This window comes from Protopterus annectens, chromosome 1.part1 (assembly GCF_019279795.1).
Source record: "Protopterus annectens isolate FY-2018-M chromosome 1.part1, PAN1.0, whole genome shotgun sequence".
Classification (NCBI taxonomy): Eukaryota; Metazoa; Chordata; order Ceratodontiformes; family Protopteridae; genus Protopterus; species Protopterus annectens.
The window spans coordinates 1,642,816,959-1,642,831,053 of NC_056726.1; the positions used below are offsets into that span (position 1 = coordinate 1,642,816,959).

General features: G+C 35.6%; 1 protein-coding gene across 1 annotated transcript in view; it reads left to right on the top strand.

The window, feature by feature from the left end:
- LOC122811733 (CAP-Gly domain-containing linker protein 4-like) overlaps window positions 1-14,095 on the top strand; it is a 1,328,591-nt gene that overhangs the window by 239,585 nt on the left and 1,074,911 nt on the right. The window contains exon 5 of the mRNA XM_044083780.1: window positions 8,342-8,495. Within this exon, the coding sequence (XP_043939715.1) occupies window positions 8,342-8,495 (154 nt within the window). The remainder of the gene's footprint in view (window positions 1-8,341; window positions 8,496-14,095) is intronic.

Consider the following 14,095-nt stretch of genomic DNA (forward strand, 5'->3'; position numbering starts at 1 on the left):
TTTGTGGTGTGTTATAAGTGAATACACTAGACAAGGATATAAAGAAATTCATTAACAGTAGTGTACTTAGAAAGAAGTGAAACTAAAATTGCAATTCATGCATGTTTTCATATTCCATAGTCACAAGAAGAGCAGAAACAAAATCTAGGATTATATTGAAACATGCGGAACCCTTTCAAAATTATATAATACTAAATAACTTATAAAAACATGAATGATTAGAAGATGTGTGGAAAGTAGCCAAATATCCATTTCTATTAATAATTGCTGCAAAAAAAAGAAACTTGCAGCTCACAGCTGTTGCTTACCTTGCCTTGTGGCTTACGTCACCCATATCCACAATTTGTTTGCTTGTTTATTTCATGCTATATACAAGAGAGGTAAGATATTGAATGGTCTGTCAGTGGGCACAAATGTATGATCATAAATGAGAATTTGCAGAACGCTGAAGAAATTATTTTCTCAAATAACTTTTTATTGATTTTACAGATATCAAAACATTACAATAATTCCATGAGAAGGTAAAAAATGTCTTTATAAACAAAGGCAGATATGAAAACAAAGATGAAACTACCTAAACATATATAAAAAAATAAATAAATAAATAACTAAGTTATATACAAAATTTACAAAGGTGCTACCATGTAGTTAGAATAAGGTAAGAGAGAAGAAGCAGTTTTATGAGGAACATGAGTGGATCTCCAAGTAACCCAGGGAGAGGGAACTATAAAAATATCTGAGAAACTAGGCCTCGAAGATAGTTAATCACTTAAAATTTTTTCAAGTAGGAGTTTCCAGAATTCTTGATAGTAAGCTTTTTTCTTGAGCCCTTTTATGGTAAGCTTTTGTGTGAAAATGTATTTAAATGCCATCTCTTTGAACCCCTTCCACATAGTTTAGTACGATCTAACCAGTTTTTAGTGATGTATAATCTGACAAGAGAGCAGAGTGTAATTAGTACATGATGTTTTAGTTTAGGTAACTTAAGGGAGGGTATGTGAAGTATGGCTGTTTCCCAGGAGAGAGTAGATTTGTGATATCCCATTCTTTCTAGGCGTACTTTTAAAGAGCACCAAAGTTTGTGGGTATGTTTACAGAACCATAATACATGAAGAAGGGCGGCATTTGGAAAAAAAACAGCAAGTGCAAGAAGGGGAAATTTTGGGATCAAATCTGTTGAGAACAGAAGGTGTATAATAGGAGTTATTATAGATCATTAATTGTGTATAAATGAGTTTCTTAAAGGGAGATAGTTCTATGGTATTTCTGATTGCAGATAGTATTTGTTCCTGTGTAAATTTGGTATCTTGTTTATCCCAGCATTTAAAGAAGAGGCACACCAAATTATGCTTTATAGAGTTAATTAGGTTGTAGGATCTGGAGAGCATTTTCTCTGGTCTCGAGAGATTAGTTATAGTTTCACATAATCTATTAACTTCTTGGCAGTTGGTGAGTAGAATATTGAATTGTGATGCTATTAATTCTCTGAGTTGTCTAAGTAACTGTGTATTTGTTATTGACTTTGAGAATTAGACGTAAATCAGGGAGACTTTTGTTCCTAAATTTGAAAAGATCCCATAACAAATAATCCTTGATGAGAGGAAAGGCAGTGAGGTTGACCATTTTATTGTTGATTCTAATGTTTGGATTTAGATGGAGGGGTTGGAGGAGAGGAAGGGTTTTATCAAGATTAATGGATCATATCAGATTCTAGAACAATTTGATCTTGTGTTTCAGAGTATTACTTATTTTAGAAGCATTAATGGAGGCAGGGGAAAGAAAGGGGAGAGCTTTCATGTTAATGTTGTTGATAACTATGTGTTGGTGCCAAATTTTAACCCAGAAGGTGGATGTGTTATAATCTTCCCTGTTAAAACATGATATAGTCATAATTCTATTAGCACATATAATCGTAATACAGTTGGAGATCTGGTAAATTGAGGCCTCCTTTTACCTTGGGGTACGCTAACTTTGAGTAGGATATCCTAACTGATTTAGCAAACCAGATAAATTTAGCTAACTCTTTGTTCATCCTAAAAAAAAGACTGTTTGGAATAATAAGGTTTGATGCATTAAATTGGTAAAAAAGTCTGGGCAGAACATTCATTTTCACTATTGCAGCTTTGGATAATAGAGAAAAATTCATGAGCTGCCATCTGATGAGGTTTTGTACTATTTTGGACCATGCTCTATGGAGATTATTCTCAATCATGGAAGCTTGATTGTGCTCAAAGCAAATTCCGAGATAATTAAGGTGATAGGTTGTTTGAAAAGGAGAGTCCGGGAAATAGTTGATTTTGTGATTTGAAGGGTTGATTGGGAAAATATGTGACTTCCTTTGATTGACCTGATAGTCTGAAAACTTAGAAAAGTTATTAATAGCGTTTGTGATTTTTCCCAGGTCAGTGTTGGGATATTAAAAATATAAATTAAGGTTGTCAGCGAAGGCAGAAAGCATTATTTTAGTATTTAGTACTTTGGGAATCGAGTGGTATGTGTTTTGTGAAATATATAAGAAAAAAGGTTCAATGAAGATGTTAAAGAGGAAGGGAGACAGTGGGCAGCCTTGTCTTGTTCCGTTTGTAATCCTAATTGGGTTAGACATGCTTTTATTCACATATATATATATAGGTGGAGGACTTAGTGTATAGTAATTTTATTGTGTCTGAGAAATCTTTGGGTGTGTTGAAATGAGAGATGGTTAGGAACAAAAAATCCCAATTTACCCTGTTGAATGCCTTGTAGGCATTTAGTGTTAAAGCATAAATTGGATTCTTGTCTTTTTTTGTAACTTGCATTAGGGAGTCGAGAGTAGGGTGTTATCCCATGTGTGCCTGTTACTCATAAAACCTGCCTGATTTGGGGATATTAAATAAGGCATAACTTTTTTAAGTCTGTTGGCCAGGATAGAGGAGAAGATTTTTATATCAACGTTTATTAGGGAAACGGGCCTATAGTTATGGAGATTAGTTTTGTCATGTTTATTTTTTAAGATCAAGATTGTTTTTGAGTTATTCAAGTGCAAGTCGGTTATCCCATTGTTTTTAATGAAGTTAAACACTTTTAGAAGAATAGAAGAAATTCCTTATCTGAAAGTTTTATAGAAATTAGTAGTGAACCCATCAAGGCCAGGGGATTTGCCAAGTTTGAGATTGCTAATGACATCTAGAATCTCTTGAAGTTTGAGAGGTGCAGTGAGGAGAGTTCTTTGATTTTTTTTTCAGGGATGGGAAGATAATAGCATTCAGATAGTTCTCCATATGAGAATTTAGTGGGTTATTTCCTTTTCTGCCATAGACATCCGAGTAGAGAGTGTAGAACAACTCTATGATTTCAGAGTCTGATTTATAAAATTTATTTTGGTAATTAAAGATAGAGAGTCTGGAAGAACCAGGTTTATTGTTAATTATTCTCGCTAGTGTCTTAGATGGAATTTGTGCCCATTCGGAGTAGGTAGCTATGAGTTTTTGTTCTTGAAGGGAGTAATTTTGTTGGTGGAGTTCTAGTAATTCTCTTTGGGTGTTCGTGATCAAGATATCTATTTCAGGTCTGGACTTAACTTATGTTTCTTTTCTAGGTTAGTTAGGTTCGAAATCAGTTTAATTTCCTTCTTCTTGTTAAGCTTTTTGTAATATGAAGCCTTTTGGATCAAGGCCCTTCTTAGTTTAGCTTTGCAAGCCACCCATTGGATGTCTAGGGACATTTGAGATATCTCAAGGTTGGTGTCAAGGTCTGCTAAAGTGTCTTTGATTTCTTGGATTATGTCTTTGTTAAGGAGTAAGTTGTTATTTAATGTCCAGTTACCATAGATGGGTTTCGAAGGCATTCTATTGGTGAAGGTTAGAGTGAGAGAAATTCTGGCATAATCTGATAGGAATCTAGGCTCTGAATAGAAGCTTATTATAAGATTCATTAAGGATTCTGAGATTAGGAAAAAATCCAAGTGTGACCAGATGTTGTAACATTTCGAGTAGTATGTATAAATGTTGTCTTTAGTTAAAGTACCACTAAATGAGATTGGATCTATGAGGTTCAAATTAGACATTAATTCCCCCAGAGCTAATGAGGCTTGGAAATTGTACGAGGTCAAATAACTTCTGCGATCTAAGGCTAGGTCTATGACTGCGTTCCAGTCTCCACTAAGTATATAGTGGTGGTTTTGGAATGTGCAAAGAATGTTTTGATTTCCATAATGAAATCTTGTTGTTGCGTACAGGGACCATATAAATTTCGGAAAAGGACTGGTTTGTCAGTCAGGATTTATGGATGTGAAAAGGCACCATCTTCCATATTTATCGAATTTAGATTCTGTGATCACCCCTTGGAATTATTTTTTGATTATAATGGCTATCCCCTTTGAGTTTGAGCTGTCGCCCACTGCTATGATAGATCTTATCCATTTCCTGTTAATGTCCTTCTCCCAGTTCTCTTTGAGCATATGTGTTTTTTGCAAAAAACAGACATTAGCCTGAGATTTAAACGTAAGGTGCAATAACAAGTTTTTCTTGGCTTTATTTTGTAGTCCCCTTATGTTCCATGAATCAATGGTCCACCCCCATGATCAGTGAAATAGAGGGATTAAATGGTTAAGGGCTTGATTGTCCAATTTTGTCAGGAAATGTCCCATTATCGCATATAGGTGAAGAGATAAAAATAAATAAATTGGTTATGGAGATCCACATCGTGCTCTGATCCATTATGCTTAGAATTACAACTATTAAGGTAGGACAGTACTCCTTCAGACAAAACCCGGTGCCTAACCACCCGAACCCCCCTGATGAAGGAGTAAAACACCTTGGGCAGGTTTGATAAAACAGTTTAAGTAACACTTGTGACAATGCAAGAATACAATACACATTTAACCTTTTGAAAAAAAAAAACAATAATAAGACCAAAAACACTAAACATATGTACAAAAGTATACTCATCCATAGAATGGTCATCTTAAAACCCTACTTCTAAAAGACCATGAGCATCCCCTAAATGTGTAAGGTTAGGAGAGGTAAGGAAAATCCTCAGAGGCATTTTATTATTCTAAAATAACTGCGTAACATGTATAAGTTGAGTAAAGCTCGCTGGGTGGTGGGAAAAGGAAAACACCAGGTGATAACCGTCATGCAGGTTAACTATGAGTATAATATAGTATTGGGAGACAGCAGTTGGCTGAGCTCTAAAAAAGGTAATGCAAATCACAAAGGTTCAGTAAATATTTATATGCGTTTAGCAGAGCATAAATAACAAACAGGGAGTACGTTAAAAAATTGCAAGTTCACAGAAGGATTGAGAAGGGAGGAGATGAGAGAAGAGAAGGAAAGAAAAGGCAAAAAGAAAAAGAAAAAAATAACAGAAAACCAAATTATATTTGTGCATTATGCCCAGAAGTATCTTCAGTGGCTTCTGTTTATACTATAGTATAGGTAATAACTAGGACAGGTACTTGAACCAGCCTTACAAGATAGTAATTATTCTGAAACAAATCATGACTATAGAAGAGCTGTGTACAGGAAGGAATATATTTTGTTGAAATGAGTCCAGGGAACAGCCCTAGGAATAATCTTCTAAGTTTTTAACAATTAGGATTACTAGGTTAAGTAGCTTATGGAGGTCATTCTAAAGGAGAAAACAAAGCAAGTATATGTTTCAGGGTTATCATTCACTCTACACCAGTCACAGAAAACTATTAGCTAAGGCAATCAACAAAAAGTCCAGGTGAAACTGTGTTAAAAATGCAGATAGCTGACACCAGGATGGCTCGATAACATGTTGTCTCCTTTAGCCTTACAAACGCTGATCAGGATCAGTTGGGTAGTTGGGAGGGTGGAGTCAGCACGGAAGCATGAGATCGGCTGAAAAGGGCACCATTTTGCGCATTCAGTAGCAGGTAATAGAATAGGGGTTGAGAGCCTTCCTACTAGCTTGTACGAGTAAACTGACTGCACTTCATTGTCAGTGGGATGGAATAGCCTTGGTGATCCCTGTAGTATGTGAGAAAGAAAGCTTGGGTGTGGATTCAAGCAATCTTTCTGCATTTTCAGTGACATGGTGTTCACATGGTTCTGTGTTTTGTTTTTGTCTAATGATATATTGCCTTATAAGCATGGGTTACTGATGTATACATATTTGGTCCTGTTCCAGTATATGTAGTATAAGTTATTTAGCATTACAAAATTACTTTTCCGGAGCCATTTCCTCGTACAAGTCCCCCTTTATTCAAATACATGCTTTTGTTTTACTGCCTGCTTTTGCTGGAGTAGTGGCTTGTGGCAACAAGGACTAAAAAAGGTTTGGAGTTGCTACTGCCCACTAAAAGGCAAGAAAAGCATGAATCTATGCCTTTTGGAGTACAGTAATCCGTGCTGAGCTACACCTGTGTTAATGTGGGGCAGCAGACCTGTTAGCAACAGTCTTCTACAATATAATAATGCATCATGGCACTAGATAGCAAAAAGCTTTCACCAATGAAGAAGTATTCTCGTGTTGTCTAGAGAATACCCTTCATGCTGTTCAAGCCTCTCAGCAATAAGGACCTCCAATATTTAAATGTAGCAGACAGATCACATCTCGGACAGCGTGAGGCACGGATACCTCATAAGAGTATATTATAATGCTTCTGCCTGTTGATTGCTGCCTCAAAACTAGTTCGTAGAGCTGATGTCAATAATTCCGGTGGGGGAGCCTGTGTGCAGGTGCATCGGGAAGTTGCGATGCAAATGTGTCCCCATATACAACAAAATGGAACCAATTTGGTTCCTAGCTTTAATCTTTTTAACCAGAAGTAACCAAGTGAATTCTGGACTTTAAAGGTTGCTTAAATACCACATAAATCAACCAGAGGATATATAGAAAAGAAGATTACATTTTCTGGTAAGTAGAAAGCCAGAGCTTGACCTTCACTAATGGATCACTAAGTTATATGGTATGTTACAGTTCCAGAGATTATTGGAAGGTTTTAAGGAATGCATCTTTAGCCTCTTTAGGTGAACTGACAGCATATCTTGTTTCATTGATGAAAAAGATTAACACACTCGGGTAATGCATTTGGAACTTTATTCCCTTTTTAATTAGTTCAGCACAGAACAGAGATAGTTTTTGTCTATTTTCTTTGATAGAGAGTGGAAGGTCTTGTGAGAAGGTTAACTTGTAATTATTCCAGGTGAAGGATTTTTGTTTTTTGGCCGCTAAGAGTATTCTTTGAGTGTCTTGAAAGTTAAGTAGTTTGGTGTATACTTGATGAGGAGCTGTGGAGTCTTGGCATTTGTGAAGGGCATGATGGGCTCTTTCAATTGTTATCTCCAATGTGGTACCCTCCTACCATAAAAGCAACTCAAAGATCTGCTTGGTTATGCTTAGCAAATCAGGATTTTCATATTTCTCAGGAAGCCCCCTAATGAAAATGTTGTTGCGACGACTTCTTGCCTCGAGGTCCATTAACTTTTGTTGCAGATCATTTAGGGAGGTCGTTTTGGTGCAATATTTGTCAAATTAAGTTTGGATTTCAGATTCATTAGATGACTGGGTTTTGTGTTCAAGGGTGTCCACCCTGTCGGCAATTTATAGTGTTCCCAAATTTGGTAAATTGCTCAGAGAACCCTTGAATAGCCGATAGAATGGGTTGGAGAGCTTGTTTAAGTTCATCCATGTGGAAGTTTGTCTCGGCTTTGACTTTAGCACTGGTTTTGTTGGGATCTGACATCTACTTGTTTACTTTCTGCCTCTAGGAAACTACCTCTTTCTCTGGAGATGATAATGCTAAAAGTTTGGTTTTCGTAGTTTGTCTCCATAGTGTCTAGTTCTTTTGCCATGATGCTTCGTCCTTTGTATAATTGGTGTGCTATGAATAGCTTCAGGCCCATAGGATACTCGTGGCTGTAACTGTAGGACAGGCTGAGGGCTAAATAAGCTGTTTTTGTTCTTGGAAGAGCTAGTTATTCTGATAGTCGAGGATTATGATGTTGTGGTTGAGCAAAAGTGAAGATTTTCCTTGAAATCTATAACTGAGGTAAAGAGCTCTGTGGAGAGGGTGTACAATAGACGACCACCATCTTGGAATCAGAATGCTAAAGACATTTCATGAGCATGTAAAGTGGAACACATTCATTTTAATGCAAATGAACAAAACTGGGAATTTTTGGGGATTTATTTGATATGGTTTGAACTCATTCTGGCTTTTAATTCTTTGTCTACTGGAGATTAAAATGTGGAGAGCAAAAGTGAAGTTTTAGTTATTTTTTTAATTAGCTGTTATTTTATTTCTTCAACTGAACTTATTTATGAATGATGTAACAAGAAGGTGTATACCTACAATAAGCATGCTGACTTTGGTAAATATTGTCCTTAACAGAGTAATACAAATGAAACAACTAATATTCCTGCAGCAACAAAGGATCCAACTCCAGTCTCAACAAACAGGAGCCAGCATGGAGGTGTGGTTGATGAAAAAGAGACAACAGCTTGTGACAAGTTAAATGTTACTAATGATGTAATAACCCCCACAAGTAAGTTGAATTACTAGAAAATATGGAATCATTGCTTTTGCAAAAATATTTTGATTATATGTAATGCATGACATATCATTATCTGTAATATAAGATATATCAAGTAATATTTGTAGAAACACATGATAAAGGCTTTATTATGGAAATATTATCACACAGTGGGCCAGCTATCTTAAACTAAGGTCCTATCATAAATGAATTGTTACAGAGGTTGAATACATACCTACTATTAGTACTTGCGTCTTACTTCTTATTTATAATATATTTCTTCATTTCATGGAGAATTTCAGCTGGCAGCAGCATAATTTTAATTCTGGAATAAAAAAAAATATTTTAAGTATTGAGAATAAGGAAGTTACATATTTCCATAGGTCTAACATTTCATTGCAGACAGTTAACTTAATTGCACAGCAATTCTAAAAGGGTGTTTTTTTTTTGGGGGGGGGGGGCTAGAACTTAAGTGCTCAAATTATAAAACTGCATTAAATATATATGGTATGTGTGATTTCTTGGGCAGCAATTGCTCAAGGTTTAGGGCACTGAGGATTAGAGAGCCTCCATGGAAAATCATTGTTAGTGTGATGTAATTTCAGTGGTACCTTTTTTGGGGTACTTTCCACTTGTTAGTGTTGATGCTACAGTGAAGCTGGTATGTATAAGTTCATGGATACTAAGGGATCGCTGTTCACATTTGCGGTGCATAGATTTTGCTCCACCTGCAAAAATCACTTAAAACATGTTTCTCTGGCAGCTTGGGGGATATTAGTGTTCGTGGATTCCAGTCCTCATGGATTTGAGCTTTAATGACTCATAGTGAAAACATTTTTTAACAAATAATGTTGACCTAAAAATGATTACACTAAGCATATGGGGTCGTGAGGATGCAGGTAACATTTTTCTCATAGAAAACACTTATTTTGGACAAATACATGCTTGCAATCTTCTGATAACACAATTTTGTGTTCAGTTTTTAATCTTCAGCACATTTTGGGAGATCCTTTCTAAAGACCTTTTTGCAAAAAAATCATTCTTGTGGCTTTGTTTGTAAATGCTGTTTTCAAAATGATGCTTAAATTTGTAAAAGTCATACTGTATCCTTATTTCTGTAATAGCTTGATAAGTTGTGAAGTTATACTTTACAGTATAATATTCAATGAAAGACAGTTGCCATTAAATAATATTTAGAGCAACATTGTATTAAATACATAATAGTAGTAGTAAAATATGCACAGCCAGAATTGTTTGGTTTGTTTAAATATTTGCAGGTTAGAATTGTAAACTTTATGTCACTGCTAATGTCTCTAAATAAGAACAGTTTGTAGCTGTCCTTAGTAATGTCTTACAAAGAAAATGTTATAAACTGTCAAATATATTCATAGATTAGTGCATGTAGAACGTATATCAACTTGAATTCCACAGGGTTTGTGGTGGTGCAGTCTAAATCATCATTAAAATTACCACCGTTTAATGAAGCTAGAAAGAGAGATAAGAAGGCAAGATGACAAAGAACAGAGAGAAAGTTAAACAGAGACAGACAGATGCTAGAAACAACAGACAGACGTTTCATTTTATTTCTCTTTTAGACATACTAATTCAAAAGAGAGAGAGAGAAAATAAAGGAGAGCATCAAAACAATTTCTGTGATGATGATGATGATAAGACTCCTAAAATCAGTCATGAAGTACATAGTACGGCTTGAACTTTGACCTCCTGAGGTTGTGTAGAATATTAAACTGTAACATAATATCTCAATTTGATGACAGAAAATATTGCTGGATTGTGAGTACATATGATAGGGTATGATTTAAGGCTAAAGTTTACATACTGTTCAGGAGTGGATAATAAATGGTAAATATTGTGATACATTTAAATGTGTTTTGTTAAGCAAAGTGTAATTTATTTATTTATTTATTTATTTATTTATTTATTTATTTATTTCAGTTTGGTTACTGGGGAAGTCCACTGGGCCAGTGGTGTGCCCATTTTCAGTGGAGGCCTGGGGAGAAAAGCTCCAATAAGCAATATGGTTACAAGGTTACATAATGCAATGGTAAGTACATACATAAATGGATACAAAGGTTACATAATGCAGTGGAAAATACATATATGCAATCAGGTACAGGGGATAAATTGGCATTGAAATACAATTTTGACATAGGTAGCACAATTTGTAGGTATTTACATTCAGGACAGTAAGTTTAGATTGACTGGACAATAAGTATATATGACTTACTTGATATTTACAATATATACAATACTTGGAGTCAAGAGAGAGAGGATGCTAAGTCTGAGTATGTTAGCTTAGGTTTAATTAGGATAATAGAAAAGAGGTAATAGTGCAGAGAAAGCAGGCGAATGAAGAGCTCAAAGGGGAAATTCTTAAGATAGTTATGTAGGGTGAAAGCAGAAGCATTTATGTTTAGTGGATAGGTAAGAGAAAAGTAGGGTTTTGAAGGATTCAGAGTTAGGTGTAGTCCTGAGTGAAGGAGGGAGAGAGTTCCATTTTTTGCCAACAGTGAAAGAGAGAAGGTGATGGCCTGCAGGGTGATAGGGTTTGTGGACAGAGATTAAATTTTGGTGTTCAGATCTCAAAGATCTGGTTGGGATGTAAGGGGGAAGGATGTTTGTTAAGGCTGGGCATTTATCTGGATAGAATATTAATTTGTGGGCAGTGGTTAGTTGGAAATAATCTAGGAGGTTTGGGAGTTCCAGCCAGTTCAGAGATTGTAGGGTTAGGCAATGGTGAGTAGAGGTTTTGGATTTAGTTGTGAATTTGGAGATTTTTATTATAGCAAGTTTCGAGTTTAGAGGTGTTGGAAGAAGATATGCTAGTTAGTAGAGGGGCTCCATATAATTGAGAGGGTAGGAGGTAGGTATTAGCAATAGTTTGCCTTGCAGAGTTGGAGAGAAAGTGGTTATTTCTATAGAGCATGCCTAGCATTTGATGGGTTTTCTTGATGTTTTGTTGGATGTGGATATCAAATTTAAGATGTTCGTCTATGGTAATGCCGAGGAGTTTTGCGGAAGGGACCACTTCTATGGCAGAGTTGCTTTGGTTAAGGACTTTGAAAGCATTCTTGTCGAATAAGTTTCTGGAGGGAGGAAATATAGAGGATTATGATTTTTGTCTGCAGTTATAACCAAGTTGTTTTATGTTTGAGACACAGATGTCAAGAAATTCATGTCATGAGCGAAGTCTGCTACTTTCCTAATTTTGCAGAGTAATCGGAATGCTTCAAGTATTGCCTTTTTATGAACTCAGATGAAGCTGTGTTAAAAATGAAATTAAGTAGATTTAAGTAGCAGAGTTATTTTAAAGGAATGGTGAAGCATTATATGAAAAATGAATATGTTCATGGGATACATTCATTTCAGTTTTTCTCATCAGAATGGAAAACTTGGCAAGAAGCTGATCACGTTATCATTTCTGCAGAGCGATGTTACTGATGTCTTAAACTTCTATGTCAGGAATAAGTATCTCCTGACAGAAAACTGTCTCTACAAAACCTTATAGAACATTAAGAAACATGTGCACCATAAGGTTAATTAAATCCCTTGATGACATTTTATATTGCTTGATAAACATAACAGGTGATGGATATGCTATCAGCATAACTAAGTGGACAATCTTAAAACGACTGAGAGGCTATAGTATGACATTATATGAAATAATGTGATTTTTACTGCACTGAACAAATTCTAGTAACATGAGAACTGCATTAGTTATGTGTTCAACTCACAACCCAGTAAACGTGGCCATAGAACTCCCAATGTAACCTACGTACACTGATGATATCACTGCCACATGCTTCTTCCCACCTTTCACTAAACTACTCATATGACTTCATAGTTAAGGAAATCTATTTTGGGGGATTTAGGTATGTTCCTCTCACATTTTCTTTTCTTTTTTTTTTTTCTTCTTTTCCGTCTTCTTCACATTGTGTAGTTTAATTGTTCTGCTCAAACAACAGGAAATCTGTCTGTATTAAACAGTATGAAGACAATGAGCAATGTGTGTGGATGATGTAGCCAACAAACTAAGTGAAATCAGCCACCACCATATCCAGTATAGTGCATCCAGCCACTAATTCTACTGTCTGTCTCTTGGCAGTACTGTAGCTTTAGTGTGCTTTCCATCTTTACAATGATGACAAATGAGGCACGAATTGTATTGGTATGAATGAATATGGCATTTCTCATTTACATGGATATCTACTAAACTGATAGAACATAACTCACAGAAAAAACTTGGAATGAAGTTGACAATGGCAAAGACCTTATACAGTACCAAAATTGCAGTAACAGTCTGCAAAAGATAAGATAAAATGCTCAAAACAGGTTTGATAGAGGAGACTTTAGGAAACGGAAAAGCATTTCACAGCTTAACTGCTATGCCATGCCCAAATTTGATAAGCTGATCAAGAATTTTGGAAAGGCCTGATGTACTAGACATCTTGATAAAAGGATACCGATAGGCAACATTCACCTTTGTAAGCCTTTGTAATCTGTTTTTGTCTATTTCAATATAATATATATATATATATGTATATATATATATATATATATATATATATATATAGAATCACTAGGGAATATTAAAATTACACAGTCCCAAGAATCTGAATCCCAAGGACCAGACTCTCGAGATTGCGGAATCTCGAAACATTCAAAAAAAAAAAAAAAAGTAAAATATACAACAAACTATTCTAACATGTATGCAGGGGGGCAAGTCCCCCGGCACCCTCCACACCCCCTGCAAATTAAATATACCACCTCCGAGATTGCACTACAGTGGAGTGAATGGCAAAGTTCCCATTCCGCATTGTATGGCAATTACCATTCATTACATTCGAGATTCCGCAGTCTCGAGATTCTGGTCCTTGAGATTCAGAATTTTGGGATTGTGGAATTTTAGTATTCTGTAGTGATCCTATATATATATATATATATATATATATATATATATATATATATATGTATATATATATATATGTGTGTGTGTGTGTGTGTGTGTGTGTGTGTGTGTGTGTGTGTGTGTGTCTGGAATCCCAACCATATAACAGGATGGTGGATAAATTAGTTATGCTTCTTCATAACTGAATGACATGGTCATTCATTTAGAGGACTGGCAGGTTCACTGGCCAGAAGTGCAGGTTGTGCTTGAATGTTTAAGGGAGGCAGGCTTGAGTATGAATAGTAAGAAAAGCAAAGGTGTCATGGTGGATGCCAAGTATTTTAGATATCTTACAAGTAGAAGTATATTAACTCCAAAAATAACAAAAATACATCTGTAAAACAAACCGTGTCTGTATTTTCAACTAAAATACATATAAGGTTTTACATGCACTGCTGGGTACTATTGAAAGTTTTGTGGCTACTGTCTGTTCTTTTATAGATTTTACAAGATGAAAGGCTTCCATCAAGGTGCAATGATCTGTTGAGGTGGTTAGAGCATTTAATAACCAAAGAAAAACCTATGCTATGAACCTGTATTAGTGGCTCCTGATCTCACTAAGCAGTTTGCCAAATATATCAAATTATTAGGGGTAAGTTTGAGGGCAATACTATGCAAAAACCTTCAACTTGAGGACTACCCTCTG